Source organism: Orcinus orca, chromosome 1 (assembly GCF_937001465.1).
Source record: "Orcinus orca chromosome 1, mOrcOrc1.1, whole genome shotgun sequence".
Lineage (NCBI taxonomy): Eukaryota > Metazoa > Chordata > Mammalia > Artiodactyla > Delphinidae > Orcinus > Orcinus orca.
In genome coordinates this window covers 5,105,767-5,127,301 of record NC_064559.1, presented here as the reverse complement: position 1 = coordinate 5,127,301, position 21,535 = coordinate 5,105,767, and the positions used below count along the sequence as shown (strand labels likewise).

The 21,535-nt window shown below is 38.1% G+C and overlaps 1 protein-coding gene across 13 annotated transcripts in view; it reads right to left on the bottom strand.

The window, feature by feature from the left end:
• Nucleotides 1-21,535, bottom strand: part of SDCCAG8 (SHH signaling and ciliogenesis regulator SDCCAG8) — a 267,820-nt gene that overhangs the window by 178,645 nt on the left and 67,640 nt on the right. For all 13 annotated transcript variants that reach the window (XR_007478804.1, XR_004479471.2, XM_004284509.4 and 10 more), the window contains 2 exons: nt 20,729-20,867; nt 2,626-2,778 (listed from right to left, as the gene is read on the bottom strand). Coding sequence is in view for 11 of the 13 variants with exons in the window: in XM_004284509.4 (XP_004284557.2) it covers nt 2,626-2,778; nt 20,729-20,867 (292 nt within the window). In the remaining 2 variants the exon portion in view is untranslated. The remainder of the gene's footprint in view (nt 1-2,625; nt 2,779-20,728; nt 20,868-21,535) is intronic.

Genomic DNA, 21,535 nt, shown 5'->3' with positions numbered 1-21,535 from the left:
CGGCTATGGGCACAGAAGCTGAAATGTAGTGGTCTGAAGAGTGAATGAGCGGTAAGAAAATGAAGATAACATGTATGGACAAATCTTTCAAGAAACTTGACTATTAAGGGGAAGAGTAAAGAGGGATATGGAATTACTAAGGTGGCTTCCAGCCTTGGCCACACATTGGAATCACCTGGACAATTTTTTAAAATACTGACCCCTAGATCCTACCCTCAGATATTCCCCCATAATTCGTTTGGGATGCAGATTGGGCAATGAGAGTTTTGGAACTTCTGTGTAGCCAAGATTGAGAATGACTTGATAGAAGAAAGATTGGTTTCTTTCAACAGGTGAGAAAAGTTTGAGACTATTTTCCTGGTGATAAGGAAAAGGCTATAGTGAAGGACAAAGGTTGAAGATTCAGAAGAGAGTGGGGAACTAATGGAAATAGGTCACTGAGGTGGTGGAAGGGGATGGGATTCAGAGCAAGAGGAAAGGATTAGGATTAAGCCACTCCCATTCTGACACGGTTGCAGTACAGGTGAAATTTTACTTTTGGCAGAGGTGGGGGGGGATAAATAAGGTGATTACCATCTAATGGCTGTCAACTTTCTTCGTTAGGGAAGTAAGGCTCTCTGCCGAGAATGAGGGGAGAGGTGGTATGGTAGAGAATTTGAGAGGAATAAAACTGATTTGAAATAGTCCTTGAAAAATGTGTCTTAGATACCAACACTTCCCACCTAGACTACTATAATTACCTCCCACCTGATCTCCAGGGGTTAATTCTGGTCCTCCTTCAAATCTATTGACAGATGATTTTTCTCAAATATAAATGGGATCACGACACTGCCCAATTTACTGCCATTCAATGGTTTCCCCTTCACTTTTGGATAACATTTAAAACCTTTCACATGGATTTTAAGACCATTCATGATTTGGTCCTTGCATACTTCTCCAAACTCATCTTCCACTACTCTGGCCCTTACTTCCTATGCTCCAGTCACCTGAGCCCTCTCTAAATTCCTAGAAAGTATGATGCTTTCTAGCTTCAGAGCCTTGGGAGTGTTGTTTTCCTGGGTCTGAAACTCTTCCCCTCAACTCTTCACCTGACCACTCCTACTCAACTCTTTTGAGCCTCATTTGCAAAACCTCTTTCTTAGGAAAGTCTTCCATGACTGCCCAGACTAAGTTATATTTGCCTGTTACACATTCTCATGGTACCCTATACCGTACCTTCATGCCTTTATCATAGTAGTAAAAACTCATTTGTGGAAGTATGTGTTTAATGTCTACCTCTCCCACAAGTCTATAAACTTCATGACGTAACTGCATTGGTCCTGTGACTACCACATTCCCAGGACCTCCAATTAATATCTGTTGAATCCTGAATGAACGGGAGAGAGAGGAATGCATAGGAGGACTGCTAGAAAGCACCAACAGAATGGTGGACATTGAACCATAAGTGTATGGTGGTGTCATCTGCAAGATTATAGGATTTTTCTTCACTAGCTGAGATCACCAATCCAGGTCAGAGAATGTAGATAACCAGACTGACCTATAAGTAGGTTTTGACAGGCACAATTTTTTTAAAAAAGGATAAGAAAACAAGGGAGTTTATCTTGGCTCAGGTAAGGTAAGACTTAAAACTCATTGGGCAGAATTTGTGATTTTTCTCTTTATATAGCCTTAGGCTTACACACTGCCTTGCACATGGCAGATACTCAGTAGATATTTGCTGAATGAGTTAATTACCACATGTTTAAGACAGCATGTAGGTATAAGCTGTGAGCCTGCTTTGAAAAAACAGAACATGTAACCACTGTTTGGGTTACTTGAGGGACCACATCTTGCTCAATTTTATTCAACTGTAGCAACTTTAAAGCTAGGTTCCACTAAACTCTGTATTCTAGCTTGTTACTCTTTTGCAAACACTGCCCATCTCATGTTATCTGTTCCTTTTGACTCTAATTTCTCCCTTCCATGTATTCATCTGGTTATAGTCATTATTCATCATGTAATTTGCTAGAACCTATTTTGTACAGAGTATACCATCACTTTTTGTTTTGGTTACTTGGTTTCTTACAAGTGTTTTACCTTCTTAAAGGCTAATTTAGGAGTGGGGGATGAAATGGGGGAGTCATCTCTCCTTGATTTAACCAAGCTTGAAATAAAATCTGGATATCTGCAGAGTACCTGCTCTCCTCTGACAAACAGAAAGGGAATCAAACACAATGGCAGGATTAGAGTAAATTTCACATTTTCCTATCATGAAATCTAATTGATTATTTTCTTTGGAAAGGTCAGAGAATATAACTTCTATTGAGAAACACATTGAGGAATAGAAAATTTTTATGAACTCTAAGTTATAAGCAACTTGACTACTTAAATGGTTTAAACATGTAAGATCATTCGAGGGAGGCTCAAGAGGGAGGTGATATGGGGATATATGTATACTTATAGCTGATTCATTTTGTTGTACAACAGAAACTAACACAACATTGTAAAGCAATTATACTTCAATAAAGATATTAAAAAATTTTTTAAATAAAGATCATTCAAGAATTGCAACCTGCAGACTCATCAATTATATCACCACAAACATTTCTTCTGCAGTGTCGATAACAAATTGAACCCTTTAAATACCTTTGAGCCCATGTCCTGTCTTTCTTTTGTTATTTCTCTTTTCATCATCTCTTTCTCAAAGGCTCTTTTTTCTCGCTGAGATGCGAGTTCTTTCTCAAGTCGCTCTGTCTGCTTCTCCAGTTCATTCTTCAACTGTTCGCACTGGATTAAAGCCTGCCAGAATAAGACAGAGTGAAATGGGACCTTAGAATTTAGAAGAAATGAGAGGGAAATAAGACAATTAAGCTTTGATTGTATTTAAAATAGTTACAACTCACTGTAAAGTCAAAGTAAAGAATATTTTTGTATTTGTTTGTCAACACCACTTACTGATTCATATGTTACATGTATTCAAATGTTACATGTATTCAAATGTTGTATTTATTCACATATTTCAGTTTGCACAATTAAGGCTATATTAACTAATCAACTAAGAAAATTCAGGTAACAAACCTTGATAAGGGCCACAGAGGAGTCTGAATTTTATAAAAGGGGATCAGAAAAACCAAGTGTTCTAGTATTTTCAATTATATATCATGTTTATACTACAAGAAATATATAAGTATCTAATTTAACTGATTTTTCATCTCGACATGGTTAAAAATTATTTGTACTTTAAATGATAAACAGATCAAAATTTTAAGATGAGATGTATTTATCATTACATACAGGCATTTACTGTTTATATAATAACTGAGCTTCCTTAAATATAAGTACGATAAGATTTGGTTCACTCTCCTTACACACATAACTAAAGTAAAAATTAAGTAATAATCAAGTTTAGATAAGGAAAGACTCAAAACAGCATTTACTACCTAGTTTTGTAAAATGAGAAGTGTTATATTTCATTTCTGGCAATTTAAAAGTCGATAATTGTCCTTTAGTTTAAATTTCCCACTCTGAATTTCCAGAAGTAAATTCTCTCTAACTTCCTTTTGGCTGTATTTACAATATCGTTATGCATAACACACAATAATAAACTAAATTCAAAATCTCAAGAAAAAAATAAAATTAAGGTGCTTGACATAGAAAATCTGAGTCATACTATGGTGTCTTAGTCTCATCCCAGTGGCTCCTCATTATATCCTCCTCACTCAACCTCTATTGTGTTCCCCTGAATTGAGAGAAAGAAACTCAAGTCTCATATGACTTATATACTATGTAATTATAAAATGATAGTCACAGTTGGTGTTAATGGAGATGGAAGCAGTCTCAGTAAGCACTGTAAGCTCTATGCATTGCTATGCTTCCCTCTGGTGAAAGCTATAATAAATATAGACAATAAATATCTAGGATATGTGAATTTTCTTCTTTTTATCATGAGATCATTAAACCCTAATTTCTTTCAAACTCTTCTGGAAATGTTCTATACTCCTAGGCATAAAAACTGAGGATAAAATGCAACTGTCCCAGATTAACTGATAAGCAAATAAAATGCCTGAAAAAAGATTCTCCTAGGGAGTCAGTCCCAAGTCCAATTCCAGTTGAAAATGTCTGGAAAATAAAATTTTACATTAGATTTTAAAAGAAATGGAAAAGCATAATTTTTCTATAATTTAAACCCTTGGAGCTTGAAATACTATGAATTAGAGATTTTTGCGCTTCAGAACACAATTGCTCTTGTGTAAAATATTTTTTATGAACCTAATAAAAATGTTCATAATGTTCACTGATACATGAATATCATGAAAGACTAAAATGATTATGGAATATAAACTAATACATTTAATCAGAAGGTTTTTCACTGAATAAAAACTCAGGAATCAACCTTATTAGGTACAGGAACAGTGGAAGGAACTGCTGAAGATCAGGCTAACATGAAGAGCAACTAAAGAGTCAATTCAAAGAATTCAATCAATTCAAGAACAAGGAACAGTAAATGATCCTGACAGGTAAGAGGCCTAACGCTAAGATAATATAAAGAAAAAGCACAAGGGAGAAGTTGTAAATCACTTAAACAAAACCGTTGCTGAAGCCTTGGTTTCATGGATGGCCTTCTATGAGGAGTACCCACCACTGAGAGGTCATGGTGAGTATGAAAGCAGTAACGAAACACTGAATAAAAATATTAGGTTAAAAACTGGATATTGATCACTCTTGGTTTGTAGCCAATGATTCCATATAAAATAGCTTTTGCTTGTTTTGATTTTAATATATATGTCTGGTCACAATGAAGAAAATATTAAGTAACATTTGGAATTAGAAAAGTCATTTAATCTTACAATGGTCCTCATATACAAGATTTGGGTTTACTAAATAAATATTTATACATTCCTTCCATTAAAGCTTTGTCTTTTAATTCTAAGACTTACTCTCCTAGTTTTCAGAATCCCAGATGACTCAGTGCTCCCTGATTATACTCCATATAATCATTCAGTAAAGGCATATAACCAAATCCTCAAAGACTATTGACCAAAAAGTTCGTTTGGGTTTTTCCGTAAGATGTTTGGCCAACCCAATTAACTGATGGATCTTCACAGGTGACCAAGTTAGTTTGGGATCTGCGGCTGCCATTTCTCCTAGTGGTTCCCAAGGTCGTGGCTCCTTTCTTTCCCTGAGCACAATCCCTTTCTTGGTGGAAATGGCTGTAGGTCTTAGGGAGTTGGGGATTTACACAACCCTCACCCTCCAGTAGACTCAATCTTCAAAGGGCCTTTTCTCTTCTGGGAAATTTATTTGTGGTCATTCTTTGTTGGCCACAGTAACACATTTTTCAAAACATAATTTATTGGACTTGATATTCCCAGTCCTGGTTTTATTAAACCAAAAAGTATGCATTACTATCTTAATGGAGTCAAAACATTTTCCAAAATAAATTTGTACCTAGTCAACTCAATTCTTAAAATAGGGAAACTCTTTTAGGAAATATAAAAGTCCTTCCCAAGTGCTAGGGTTAGGTTCCTAGATATCCTTGTGATCAGAGAATTCATGATTATAGGATTAAAGAACTATGAGGAATAATAGAGTCCACACTTATGAACGTAAACTTAAAAGTTTATGAAAATGCTTTCATTTTTATGAAACATAGCCCACAACATAAAAATGATTTTCAACATGTTTTAGGCATTTAATTTACAAATAATGCAAACTATTGATTATTAATTGATAAACTCATCCTTACTAGGAACCTATCAGTCAGTCTATCCCTATCTCCCACTTCCAAGATATTTATAATTTGTTTTTGTCTTGTGGAAGATAATGTACATATCAAGAAACATTATATTCTACATTTGTGCTTGCAATCAAATGCTCAAGGCTTTTCTGATTTTCCTTTTACTTCGGGTTTCTAATTCTTGCCTTTCTGATTCTGCTGTAGCCTAAGGAAAACAATAATTTGAATACTTAAAAAGGAAAAAAAAAGTTTGGGGGGACATTTATTCAACCTTCTGGGTTGGTATTTTTGTTTGTTTGTTTGTTTGTTTTTTGTTTTTTTTGCTGTACGCGGGCCTCTCACCGCTGTGGCCTCTCCTGTTGCGGAGCACAGGCTCCGGACATGCAGGCCCAGCAGCCATGGCTCACGGGCCCAGCCGCTCCGCGGCATGTGGGATCTTCCCAGACCGGGGCAAGAACCCGTGTCCCCTGCATCGGCAGGAGGACTCTCAACCACTGCGCCACCAGGGAAGCCCTGGGTTGGTATTTTTTAAAAAATGTTTCTTCAGGGCTTCCCTGGTGGCGCAGCGGTTGAGAGTCCGCCTGCCGATGCAGGGCACACGGGTTCGTGCCCTGGACCGGGAAGATCCCACATGCCGCAGAGCGGGCTGGGCCCGTGAGCCATGGCCACTGAGCCTGCGCGTCTAGAGCCTGTGCTCCGCAATGGGAGAGGCCACAACAGTGAGAGGTCCACGTACAGAAAAAAAAAAAAAAAAAAAAAAAATTTCTTTAGAGGATTATCTCATTATAGATATGCTCATGGGAACATCATGCCAAAGCCAACAATTTCCCTTCCAATAGAGGCAGGCAGGTCTAAGGCCCAGTTAACCTTTTTATCTTGTAGCTTTACCAAAACATCACTGCAAGAACCTCTACTTTTCTACCTTCATTTATTCCCAGGTTAATTTTTTTTCTCCCTTTTAAAATTATTCCCAGTTGTAATGACTTGCAAATTTCAAAGAAAAACAAAAACATTTATTGATCACTTACTGTGTGCCAGATACTTTCCTAAATAGCTTACATGGATTAATTTATTTAACTCTCTCACTGAATTTTAAGTGGCTTTTATCACTCTGTTGATAAGAAACTGAGGCTTTGAGACATTAACTAACTTGCCCAAGAGCACAGACCTAGAAAGTGGCAGAATAGGGATTTGATCCAAAGAAGTTACACAACTGAATCCATGCATGGCACTATAATTTTCTCATGTTATAGATTTATTTTCTGATAAAATTCTCAGGTGTTTGCATTGCCACTGTAAAAGTACATATAGTCTGTCCTCCTTATCTGCAGGTTCTGTATTCACAGTTTCTGCATCCAAGGTTTCAACCAGTCACAGATTTCTGTCCTGGAACCAATCCCCCATGGATAAAGAGGGAGGACTGAATATGATATGGCATGATATAATACAATATTAATGTAATGTAATGTAATTGCTTCTACTTATTTAGCATGCAATATGCAAAATAGAACACTAGGTGGCAACAAATGTTAAGGAACTATAAGAAGAAAGTAACCATTTCATAACTCAGTAATAAAGTAGTTGGTTTTAAAATTAAAATATGTATGCTGTTTCACTCTTTAATCTCAGAAAGCAAAATTCCTAATACTTTTTTTATACATCTTTATTGGAGTATAATTGCTACAATGTTGTGTTAGTTTCTGCTGTACAACAAAGTGAATCAGCTATATGTATACATATATCCCCATATCCCCTCCCTCTTGAGCCTCCCTCCCACCCTCCCTCTCCCACCCGTCTAGGTCGTCACAAAGCACCGAGCTGATCTCCTTGTGCTATGCAGCAGCTTCCCACTAGCTATCCATTTTACATCTGGTAGTGTATATATGTCAACGCTACTCTTTCACTTCGTCCCAGCTTCCCCTTCCCCCCTGGCGTCCTCAAGTCCATTCTCTATATCTGCGTCTTTATTCCTGTCCTGCTATTAGGTTCATCAGTACCATTCTTCTAGATTCCATATATACATGTTAGCATATGGTATTTGTTTTTCTCTTTCTGACTTACTTCACTCTTTATGACAGACTGTAGGTCCATGCACCTCACTACAAATAACTCAATTTTGTTTCTTTTTACAGCTGAGTAATATTCCACTGTATGTATCTGCCACATCTTCTTTATCCATTCATCTGTCGTTGGACATTTAGGTTGCTTCCATGCCCTGACAATCGTAAATGGTGCGGCAATGAACATGGTGGTACATGTCTCTTTTTGAATTATGGTTTTCTCAGGGTATGCGCCCAGTAGTGGGATTGCTGGGTCATTTGGTAGTTGTATTTTTAGTTTTTTAAGGAACCTCTATACTGTTCTCCATAGTGGCTGTATCAATTTACATTCCCACCAACAGTGCAGGAGGGTTCTCTTTTCTCCACACCCTCTCCAGCATTTATTGTTTGTAAATTTTTTGATGATGGATATTCTGACCAGTGTGAGATGATACCTCATTTTTTTTTTTTTTTTTTTTGCGGTACGCGGGCCTCTCACTGCCGTGGCCTCTCCCATTGCGGAGCACAGGCTCCGGACACGCAGGCTCACGGGCCCAGCCGCTCGGCGGCACGTGGGATCCTCCCGCACCGGGGCACGAACCCGTGTCCCCTGCATCAGCAGGCGGACTCTCAACCACTGTGCCACCAGGGAAGCCCTCATTTTGGTTTTGATTTGCATTTCTCTAATGATTAGTGATGTCAAGCATCTTTTCATGTGTTTGTTGGCAATCTGTATATCTTCTTTGGAGAAATGTCTATTTATGTCTTCTGCCCATTTTTGGATTGGGTTGTTTTTTTGATATTGAGCTGCATGAGCTGCTTGTATATTTCGGAGATTAATCCTTTGTCAGTTGCTTCGTTTGCAAATATTTTCTCCCCTAGTATGTTTTAACATACCTTAGAGATAAAAACTGCCAGACTTGCACTGCATTTTGTAAACTGCTTAGAAATCAATCCTTGAGTTATTACTAACTTAGTGAAAAATAGATTTACAATACACAATAGCCTTTCTAGTTCTTAACCACTAAGATTTTAAAAGCACTAATTACAAAAATTCATACTAATATTTAAAGCTAATAATTAACTTTACATCAGTTCAACAACATTTATTGTACAATTAATATGTAAATGGCCATGTGAAGAATACAATGATAGATGTCACAGACCTGGTTTTTAAGGGCTTTTGGTGGAGAGGGCTATGTAAACAGCCACAAAAATTATACACAGCTTGCTAGGAATACAGAGAAGGAAGAGATTAATTCAAACAAGAAGGTGCTGGGGAAAACTTCCGAGAAGACTGCCATCTGAGTTGCCCCTCATAGAATGAATAGATACTTCACAGATGGATACAGTGCAGGAAAGTACAACATGAGCAAATTCATGGAAATAGTCAATTGTAGGTCACGTTATAGAAACAGTATAGGTTATATGAAAACTTGTAGTGAAAGATAAGGCTAGAAAAGTTAGAGTGGGACCATATTGTGAAAGATCTGGAAGGTCATGCTAAGGATTTGTCTTATTCTACTGCAAGAAGAGAGCTGCCTGAACAGGGAGATTTACAGTTTAGGAGAACTTTGGCAGCAATGTGAAAGATATACTGGAATTGAAAGAGACCTGAGGGAGACCAATTAGAAGGCTATTGCAATAGGCCACATAAGAGTATGTGAAGACTTGAACCAGAGCAGGAGTATAGGTATGGAAGCTGCGGGCATAACTTAGTAGGGGTTTTTGAAGATACGGTGAGAGTTTGATAACTGATTGGATGTTGACAGTGAGGAATGGGGAGGACCCAAGATATTTTAAAGGTTCCAAGCCAGGGCTGTTGGTAAGATGATAATACCATTATCTGAGAAAAGATAATACAGAAAATTATAGAAGGAAAAGGAGTGATAGACAGTAAGGAGGAGAGAATTTCCAATTTGGTGGTGTAGAGTTTCAGATGCTAATGGCATATCATCCATAAAAGAGGTCTAGTAGAAGCAAGAAATGTAGGTCTGGGGCACAGAGGAGTTCTTAGAGCTAAAGGCACAATGTGGAGGTGGTCAAGTGAGGGGGAGACACAAAGTCCTGGAAATTAGGGCAACATGGCTGGACGGCTAGGAACTGACTGAGGAATGTCTGCATTCTAGGCTTGTGGAAAACAAATTAAAAGACATGTGGAAGAGTAGACAAGAGCAATGCAAAGAGGACCCACAGAGTGAAATATCAGATTAATCAAGGGGAAATGATGATATGTTATGCTAGTACAGTTAATGTCTTCCTGGAGTTGGGTCAAATGAGGACTGAGATGAAGTCACTGGGTTTAGTAATCAGGAAGTGACTGGTGACCATAATGTGGCCAATTCAGTAGCATGAAATCAGACTACAATTTGTTAAAAGACTGACTGCAATGTGTTCAGAAGTGAATGGAAAGCTACAAAGGTAAAGACAATGGAGAATGAAGGATGGAAGATACAAGAAAGATGTGATAACAAATGTCTCAATGTCCCTGAAACCCTAGAAGTAGGAGATATCAAGAACTTAGAGAGATTCATCTTGGGAAGTAAGAGGACCAGATAAGAAAGAAAAAAATGTGAAGACACATTTGAGGGATGAGAAAGTGTTGATGAGGCTCTTGTCAGTTGGTTGTGATCTCAGTAAAGTAGGTCAGCTATTGAGAGTGAGGTGCTAAGAGTGGAGTTGGGAAAATGAACAAAGTGGCATTCCTGTCTAGTCTAAAGTACATGTGGTAGGGAGACCTTCAAGAAGGTGGAGGAGTAAGATGTGGAGATCACCTTCCTCCCCACAAATACATCAGAAATACATCCACATGTGGAACAACTCCTACAGAACACCTATTGAACACTGATACAAGATATCAGACTTCCCAAAAGATGCCCTCAGGCAACCTACACGCAGAAGCGGGGCCAAAGCCAAAGCTGAACCCCAGGAGTTGTGCAACCAAAGAAGAGAAAGGGAAATCTTTCCCAGCAGCCTCAGGAGTAGCAGATTAAATCTCCACAGTCAACTTGATGTACCCTGCATCTGTGGAATACCTGAATAGGCAATGAATCATCCCAAAATTGAGATGGTGGACTTTGGGAGCAACTGTAGACTTGGGGTTTGTTTTCTGCATTTCATTTGTTTCTGGTTTTATGTTTATCTTAGTTTAGTATTTAGAGTGTATTATCATTGGTAGATTTCTTTATTGATTCAGTTGCTTTCTTCCTCCTTTTTTTTATATATATAGATATATTTTTTTCCCTTTTCTCTTTTTGTGAGTGTGTATGTATATGCTTCTTTGTGTGATTTTGTCTGTATAGCTTTGCTTTTACCATTTGTCCTAAGGTTCTATCTATCCGTTATTTTTCTTTGTTTTTTTGTATAGTTTTTAGTGCTTGTTATTGGTGGATTTGTTTTTAGGTTTGGTTGCTCTTTTCTTACTTTCTTTCTGTTTTATTACTTTTTAATTTTTTTATTAATTTTTTATTTTAATAAAATTATTTTACTTTTCTTTCTTTCTTTCTTTTTTTCCTCCCTTTTCTTCTGAGCCATGTGGCTGACAGGGTCTTGGTGCTCCAGCTCGGTGTCAGGCCTGTGCCTCTGAGGTGGGAGAGCCGAGTTCAGGATACTGGTCCACCAGAGACCTCTCGGCTCCATGTAATATCAAACAGTGAAAGCTCTCCCAGAGATCTCCATCTCAATGCTAATACCTAGCTCCACTCAACTATCAGCAAGCTACAGTGCTGGAAACCCAACGCCAAACGACTAGCAAGACAGTAACACAACCCCACTCATTAGCAGACAGGCTGCCTAATATCATAATAAGGTCACAGACACCCCAAAACACACCACTGGACGTGGTACTGCCCACCAGAAAGACAAGATCCAGCCTCATCCACCAGAACACAGGCAAAGTGCCCTCCACCAGGAAGCCTACACAATCCACCGAACCAACCTTAGCCACTGAGGGCAGACACCAAAAACAGCAGGAACTACAAACCTGCAACCTGCAAAAAGGAGACCCCAAACACAGTAAGTTAAGCAAAATGAGAAGACAGAGAAGCACACAGCACATGAAGGAGCAAGGTAAAAACCCACCAGACCAAACAAATGAAAAGGAAATAGGCAGTCTACCTGAAAAAGAATTAGAGTAATGATAGTAAAGATGATCCAAAATCTTCGCAATAGAATGGAGAAAATACAAGAAATGTTTAAAAAGGACCTAGAAGAACTAAAGAGCAAAGACACAATGATGAACAACACAATACATGAAAAATTCTCTAGAAGGAATCAATAGCAGAATAACTGAGGCAGAGGAACGGATAAGTGACCTGAAGATAAAATAGTTGAAATAACTACTGCAGAGCAGTATAAAGAAAACAAAAAATGAAAAGAATTGAGGACAGTCCTAGAGACTTCTGGGACAACATTAAACGTACCAAGATTCGAATAATAGGGGTCCCAGAAAAACAAGAGAAAAAGAAAGGGACTGAGAAAGTATTTAAAGAGATTATAGTTGAAAACTTCCCTAATATGGGAAAGGAAATAGTCAATCAAGTCCAGGAAGTTCAGAGAGTCCCATACAGGATAAATTCAAGGAGAAACACACCAAGACACATATTAATGAAACTATCAAAAATTAAATACAAAGAAAAAATATTAAAAGCAGCAAGGGAAAAACAACAAATAACATACAAGGGAAACCCCATAAGGATAACAGCTGACCTTTCAGCAGAAACTCTGCAAGCCAGAAGGGAGTGGCAGGACATATTTAAAGTGATGAAAGGGAAAAACCTACAACCAAGATTACTCTACCCAGCAAGGATCTCATTCAGATTTGATGAAGAAATTAAAATCTTTACAGACAAGCAAAAGCTAAGAGAATTCAGCACCACCAAACCAGTTTTAAAACAAATCCTAGAGAAACTTCTCTAGGCAGGAAACACAAGAGAAGGAAAAGACCTACAATAACAAACCCAGAAGAATTAGGAAAATGGTAATAGGAACATACATATAGATAATTACCTTAAATGTAAATGGATTAAATGCTTCAGCCAAAAGACACAAACTGGATGAATGGATACAAAAACAAGACCCATATATATGCTGTCTACGAGAGATCCACTTCAGACCTAGGGACACATACAGACTGAAGGTGAGGGGATGGAAAAAGATATTACATGCAAATGGAAATCAAAAGAAAGATGCAGTAGCAATCCTCATGTCAGACAAAATAGACTTTAAAATAAAGACTATTACAAGGGACAAAGAAGGACACTACATAATGATCAAGGGATCAATCCAAGAAGAAGATGAAACAATTGTAAATATTTATGCACCCAACATAGGAGCACCTCAATACATAAGGCAAATGCTAACAGCCATAAAAGGGGAAATTGATGGTAACACAATCAGAGTAGGGGACTTTAATACCCCACTTTCACCAATGGACAGATCATCCAAAATGAAAATAAATAAGGAAACACAAGCTTCAAATGATACACTAAACAAGATGGACTTAATTGATATTTATGGGACATTCCATCCAAAAACAACAGAATACACTTTCTTCTCAAGTGCTCATGGAACATTCTCCAGGATACATCATACCTTGAGTCACAAATCAAGCCTTGGTAAATTTAAGAAAACTGAAATCAAATCAACTATCTTTTCTGACCACAATGCTATGAGAGCAGATATCAATTACAGGGAAAAAAACTGTAAAAAAATACAAACACATGGAGGCTAAACAATACACTACTAAATAACCAACAGATCAGTTAAGAAATCAAAGAGGAAATCAAAAAATACCTAGAAACAAATGACAATGAAAACACGATGACCCAAACCCTATGGGATGCAGCAAAAGCAGTTCTAAGAGGGAAGCTTATAGCAATACAATCCTACCTCAAGAAACAAGAAACATCTCAAATAAACAACCTAAACTTACACCTAAAGCAATCAGAGAAAGAAGAATAAAAAAACCCTAAAGTTAGCAGAAGGAAAGAAATCATAAAGATCTGATCAGAAATAAATGAAAAAGAAATGAAGGAAATGATAGCAAAGATCAATAAAACTAAAAGCTGGTTCTTTAAGAAGATAACAAAAATTGATAAACCATTAGGCAGACTCATCAAGAAAAAAAGGGAAAAGACTCAAATCAATAGAATTAGACATGAAAAAGGAGAAGTAACAACTGACACTGCAGAAAAACAAAGGATCATGAGAGATTACTACAATCAACTCTATGCCCATAAAATGGACAACCTGGAAGAAATGGACAAATTCTTAGAAATGCACAACCTGCCAAGACTGAATCAGGAAGAAACAGAAAATATAAACAGACCAATCACAAGCACTGAAATTGAGACTGTGATTAAAAATCTTCCAACAGGGCTTCCCTGGTGGCGCAGTGGTTGATAGTCCGCCTGCCGATGCAGGAGACACGGGTTCATGCCCCGGTCCGAGAAGATCCCACATGTGGCGGAGCGGCTGGGCCCGTGAGCCATGGCCGCTGAGCCTGCGCGTCTGGAGCCTGTGCTCCACAACGGGAGAGGCCACAACAGTGAGAGGCCCGCGTACTGAAAAAGAAAAAAAAATCTTCCAACAAACAAAAGCCCAGGACCAGATGGCTTCACAGGCGAATTCTATCAAACATTTAGAGAACAGCTAACACCTATCCTTCCCAAACTATTCCAAAATATAGCAGAGGGAGGAACACTCCCAAACTCATTCTACGAGGCCACCATCACCCTGATACCAAAACCAGACAAAGATGTTACAAAGAAAGAAAACTACAGGGCAATAACACTGATGAACATAGATCCTCAACAAAATACTAGCAAACAGAATTCAACAGCACGTTTAAAGGATCATACACCATGATCAAGTGGGGTTTATCCCAGGAACGCAAGGATTCTTCAATATACGCAAATCAATCAATGTGATATGAACAAATTGAAGGAGAAAAACCATATGAACATCTCAATAGATGCAGAAAAAGCTTCTGACAAAATTCAACACCCATTTATGATAAAAACCCTCCAGAAAGTAGGCATAGAGGGAACTTACCTCAACATAATAAACGCCATATATGACAAACCCACAGCCAACATCAGTCTCAATGGTGAAAAACTGAAACCATTTCCACTAAGATCAGGAACAAAACAAGGTTGTCCACTCTCACCACTGTTATTGAACATAGTTTGGCAAGTTTTAGCCACAGCAATCAGAGACAAAAAAGAAATAAAAGGAATCCAAATCGGAAAAGAAGTAGTAAAGCTTGTCACTGCTTGAAGATGATATGATACTATACATAGAGAATCCTAAGGATGCCACCAGAAAACTATTAGAGCTAATCAGTGAATTTGGTAAAGTAGCAGGCTACAAAATTAATGCACAGAAATCTCTGGCATTCCTATACACTAATGATGAAAAATCTGAAAGAGAAATTAAAGAAACACTCCTGTTTACCACTGCAACAAAAAGAATAAAATAGCTAGGAATAAACCTACCTAAGGAGACAAAAGACCTGTATGCAGAAAACTATAAGATACTGATAAAAGAAATGAAAGGTGATACAAACAGTTGGACAGATATACCATGTTCTTGGATTGAAAGTATCAACATTGTGAAAACGACTATACTATCCAAAGCAATCTATAGATTCAATGCAATCCGTATCAAACTACCAATGGCATTTTCCACAGAACTAGCAAAAAAAATGTTACAATTTGTATGGAAACACGAAAGATCCTAATAGCCAAAGCAATCTTGGGAAAGAAAAACGGAGCTGGAAGAATCAGGCTGACTTCAGACTATACTACAAAGCTACAGTAATCAAGACAGTATGGTAATGGCACAAAAACAGAAATATAGATCAATGGAACAGGATAGAAAGCCCAGAGATAAACCCACGCACATATGGTCACCTTATCTTTGATAAAGAAGGCAAGAATGAAAAATGGAGAAAAGACAGCTTCTTCAATAAGTGGTGCTGGGAAAACTGGACAGCTACATGTAAAAGAATGAAATTAGAACACCCCCTAACACCATACACAAAAATAAGCTCAAAATGGATTAAAGACCTAAACGTAAGGCCAGACACCATCAAACTCTTAGAGGAAAACATAGGCAGAACACTCTATGACATAAATCACAGCAAGATCCTTTTTGACCCACCTCCTAGAGTAATGGAAATAAAAATAAAAATACACAAATGGGACCTAATGAAACTTAAAAGCTTTTGCAATGCAGAGGAAACCATAAAGAAGACGAAAAGACAACCCTCAGAATGAGAGAAAATATTTGCAAATGAAGCAACTTACAAAGGATTAATCTCCAAAATTTACAAGCAGCTCATGCAGCTCAATATCAAAAAAAACAAACAACCCAATCCAAAAATGGGCAGAAGACCTTAATAGGCATTTCTCCAAAGATATACAGATAGCCAACAAACACATCGAAGGATGCTCAACATCACTAATCATTAGAGAAATGGAAATCAAAACTACAATGAGGTATCACCTCACACTAGTCAGAATGGCCATCATCAAAAAATTTACAAACAATAAATGCTGGAGAGGGTGTGGAGAAAAGGGAACCCTCTTGCACTGTTGGTGGGAATGTAAATTGATACAGCTAGTATGGAGAACTGCATGAAGATTCCTTAAAAAACTAAAAATAGAATTACCATATGACTCAGCAATCCCACTACCAGGCATATACCCTGAGAAAACCATAATTCAAAAAGAGTCACATACCACAATGTTCATTGCAGCTCTATTTACAATAGTCAGGACATGGAAGCAACCTAAGTGTCCATCGACAGATTAATGGATAAAGAAGATGTGGCACATATATACAATGGAATATTACTCAGCCACAAAAAGAAACCAAATTGAGTTATTTGTAGTGAGGTGGATGGCCGGAGAGTCTGTCATACAGAGTTAAGTAAGTCAGAAAGAGAAAAACAAATACTGTATGCTAACACATATATATGGAATCTAAAAAAAAAAAAAAAAAAAAAGCTTCTGAAGAAACTAGGGGCAGGACAGGAATAAAGACACAGACATAGAGAATGGATTGAGGACACGGGGAGGGGGAAGGGTAAGCTGGGACGAAGTGAGAGAGTGGCATGGACTTATATATACTACCAAACGTAAAATCGCTGGCTAGTGGGAAGCAGCCGCATAGCACAGGGAGATCAGCTCGATGCTTTGTGACCACCTAGCGGGGTGGGATAGGGAGGGTCAGAGGGAGGCCCAAGAGGGAGGAGATATGGGGATATATGTATATGTATAGCTGATTCACTTTGTTATAAAGCAGAAACTAACACACCATTGTAAAGCAATTACACTCCAATAAAGATGTTAAAAAATATAAAATAAAATAAAATTTAGAAAAGTATATGTGGTAGTCAACTGCAAGGAAAAGAATTGCTAAACAGTACTTATACACTGAACGTGACTGGTATTACTCTCCTGTGGAATTCATTGTTGCTTTCTTACATGGCTTCCCTCAGTAACACTTGATAGGCTGAAAATGATAGGAAAAACATGTATGATTTGGCTTAACTTTCACGTGGCACTGGTAAAGTAGTTAAATTGGAAAGGTAAGAATAACAGAATTCTAGAGTGTTACTGAGAGCACACTGAAATTCCCTTAGCGGATATTTACTGAGTACCTATTACTTACCAAACACTATGTAAGATACTAGGGATTTAATAGTGACAAGATGGACAAGTTACTTCCTGCCAAGGAGTTTAAAGTTTAATGAAAGATACAAACAAACAACCAATAATAATACATTTTGATAAATGCTGTAATGAGTAGTTCTCAACTGGGGACAATTCTGCACCACCCCCCTCAGGGTCATTTGGCAGTGTCTGGAGATATCTTTGGTTATCAGAACTTGGGGGAGAGGGATGCGCTACTGGAATCTAGTGGGTAGAGACCAGAGATGCTGCTAAATATCCTATAGCATGGAGGACAATCTCTAAAACAAAGAATTATGTACATCAAAATGTCAACCATGCCAAGGTTGAGAAACCCTGCTCTAAAAGTACATAAGAGGTATATCAAATCTAGACATGGGAGATCATAGATTTTCTAGAGACAGTGGCATGAAGGATGAAGAAAATATCCAAGCAATGGTGTGGAGAAGAATTTGCATGGCATGTACAGAGACCCAGAGGCTAGAAAAAGCATGGCATAAACACAGGGATTAATAGCCATCACCATCACCACAACTACTTATTGAAGAAATATTTTGTGCCAGAGTTTCTATAAGATAACAGATGTAAATTTTAAAATACAGTCCTAATTAAAATCCTATGTGTCAGATATTATTTCCATTTCACAGATGAAGAAAAACTGAGGCACAGAGAACTAAATAACTTGCCCAAGGTCACACAGCTGGTGAATGGTGGAGCTGGAAGTTGAATCTAGGTCTTGCTAACTCTACTAAGACCATGCTCAACCTCTAAATTCTACTGCCTTTCCAAGCTGACAGGGGCTGAGTCTGTTGGAGGAGAGTAAAAAGTGACACTAAAGGGTTGAAAGGAAGCACATTAGGACAGACCTCATAAGCATGTGAAGTAGTTTGGAGATTACGCTGAAGGCAGTGGGAAACCACTGATGGATTTTAATCAGAGAGTCACATGATAAAATCTGCTTTGAAGAAAGATCACTTCTAGCTGCATTGTAGGGAATGGAGTGAAGGAAAAGAGACAAGGGATGTTATAATTCATGAATCCAGAGATTATAGTATCCTGAACAAGAAAGGTGACAGTGAGGAAAGAATTCAAGCAAACTTCAAGGATTAAAACTCTTATTTAGTGACTGGTTGGAAGCCAAAGGAGAGGATGACATCCAGTTCCCAATCAGGGCATGACAGTGGACAAAAGTGCCATTCAGCGAGTAGAGAACACAGCTGTTTTGATGAAGTGAATATAATGAATTTAGTTTGAGATCATAAAATTCACATCTAAATGGAAAGGGAAGAGGAACAGCCTGAAGATAATAGATAAAATGAGATATGAGAAGAGGTAGAAGAACTGGAGGCAGTTATGAGGACACTGAGTAGATTTAACTGAGATAGGGAGGAAGAGAAAAGGCTCTGGTCAGAGAGATCAGTTTTAGAGTTTGAGATCTCGTGGACCCTTCAGTTCACGTGGGAGTTACAGAAGAACATAGAAAGTTAGAGTTAAGGAAAGCAAAGTGTGTCGGGACTAAGATGTTGCATATGTTAACAGTATGGATGTGGAAACCTTTCAGAATGATGAAAAGAGATAAAGTAGAGGGTGCTATGGACTGAATGTTTGTGCCTCTCCAGAAGTCACATGTAGAAATCTAACCCCCAATATGATGGAATTAGATGGTGGCCCTATGGGAGGTGATTAGGTCATGAAGGTGGAGCCCTCATGAATGGGATTAGTGCCCTTATAAAATAGACTTCAAAGAGTTCCCTTGCCCCTTCCACCATGTGAAGACACAGTGAGAAGAGAGCTGTTTATGAACCAGAAAGTGAGCTCTCACCAAACACCGAATCTGCTGGTGCCTTGATCTTGCACTTCCCAGAACTATGAGAAATAAATGTTTGTTGTTTAAGCCACCCTGTCTAAGGTGTCTTTGTTATAGCAGCCTGAAAGGACATAGACAAGGGGGAAAAGTGTCAGAGGCTAAAGCTCTTAAAAGGTGTCAAAGATCTTACAACTATTTTATAAACCCAAGTGATGGATGATTTTCTTTAAAAAAAAATATCAAATAGTGTCTTCCAGATTGAGAGTTTATATTGATTAAAATTAGGGAGAGGAGAATCAACGATGATTTCAAAGAGAAGTGGTAAACTAACTTCAAAGAGGAGTTAGTAGGTACGAAAGCAAAGGCCTGGAAACGGCAGTATGGGGTGATATGAATGCTGACCCCTCCATCACAGTCACATGAGATAAAATGAACAGCAAAGGGCTTCACTGGAGGTTTTGAGGGTCATAACATCAGCAAGGGACAGCTAGAGTCAGTCCAAAGGAAGACGTAAGAGTGTTTGAGGAAGTAAAATATGTTAGGGCATTTGGTCAGAATGAACATAAGTTTCAAAAGGCATAGGGGCATTATGAGGGTCAAATGGTCTAGGAAGAGTTAAAGATGGTCTGGATAGAGATAAATGGGTAAGGCAATGACTGAGGAGAAGCTTAATATAAAGGTGATTAGCCCAATAGTTTAATAAAATAGTGATGCTACTATATGGCTTAGACCAATGTTATCTAAAGCATTTTTTGTGATAATGGAAATGTTCTATATCTGCACTGACCAATACAGTAATCACTAGCTACATGTGGCTACTAAGTACTTGAAGCGTGGCTAGTGTGTTTAGGGAAAATACATAGCAACTTTAATGGTTTAAGGTGTGGCCCCCAAACACAGAAATGAATCATCAGTAACCTCCTACTATTCAAAGTGCTTAGAACACTGCCTGATCACTAAGTGTTAACTATTACTGTCATTATCATTATCATTAAATGTGTTTGACTTAAGCACACAATGGATACAGACTCATAGCTAAAGATGCTATTAAATACACATATATTATTATTGTGGCATATCTGGATGTTCTCAAACTTTCCCAGGTATAGAGGAAAAAAATCTGTCTTCACATACATGAGCATACACAAATGGGTGACTATGGGTGCTAATAGTTTCACTTTGCATTAAAAGTTATCGGCAAATAAAAAGATTAAGCATACAAGTCTCTCAAAGTACTGTATCACATCATAATACTATTCTTTCAATAGTGATACAGCAAGAGAATTTGCAGGGGAATAAGAATTCTCCAAAGAGCAAATTTGTTTAATTTAGAAAGTCAACATTAACAAACTGGTATTCACTTTGTGTGTTTGGAAAAAAACACTTTAGCTATGGAGAATAACCAAACAAATACTCAGAAAAGAAAAAAAAAGGCAATTATGGCATGCCTTTATTTTATTAGACTTGCCTTGGTTTTCTCAAAGTTGGCCTCCTCAGTCATTTTCACAGCTTGTTTCACCTGCTCATAAGCACTTACTTCTCTTTGCTGCATCTCTGTCAAGCTGCTCCTCACGGAAACTAGTGCAGACATTAAGTCATCTCTTTCTCTGTCAGCACAAAAAGAACATTGAAAACAGCAAATGATCAAATGATCGTGTATTCATACGTCAGGAAGAAAAAAGCATTAATATGTATTAGAAGAAGAGCCAGGGCAGGCCAGCTCAGCACATATTCAAGCACACCCCAGAGAAAGACCCTCTGTCCTCACTTGGTGAGGGGCAGGCAGAGCAGCCAGAAAAGCCATGAGCATTCATGGCAGGACTGCATCCACGTGGGATAATAACCAATTATGGAGAGGACTGGCACACTGAGGGCTGGAGAGGGAAGCCCAGAAAAGAGGAAATTAATTTAAAAATTAAAAAGGTGGGGGGCAGAAAAGGAGAAAAAAGTAATAAAGTAGGGAAGGTGGGGATTGTACTTCAAAGCAGAAGTAACCATGGTAAGAAGGGACTACTGAAATTTTGTTTACACTGCCGACTCCCCTCTCTACTAGAACAAACATATGTCCTTTCCTTTTCATCTTCCTTCACAATCCTCTTTTTCACCCTTCTCTATGAATTAAAAACTTTCACCTACTTATGAACATATTTCTTCTTTCAATGGGTAGTACTGGTGAATCACTCAAGTGCCCTGGTTACACATATAATGCTCATTATTTTACAAAATCTTATCCCACAGGTTTTGACCCTTGCCTAGATCCATCCCTTCCTTAGCA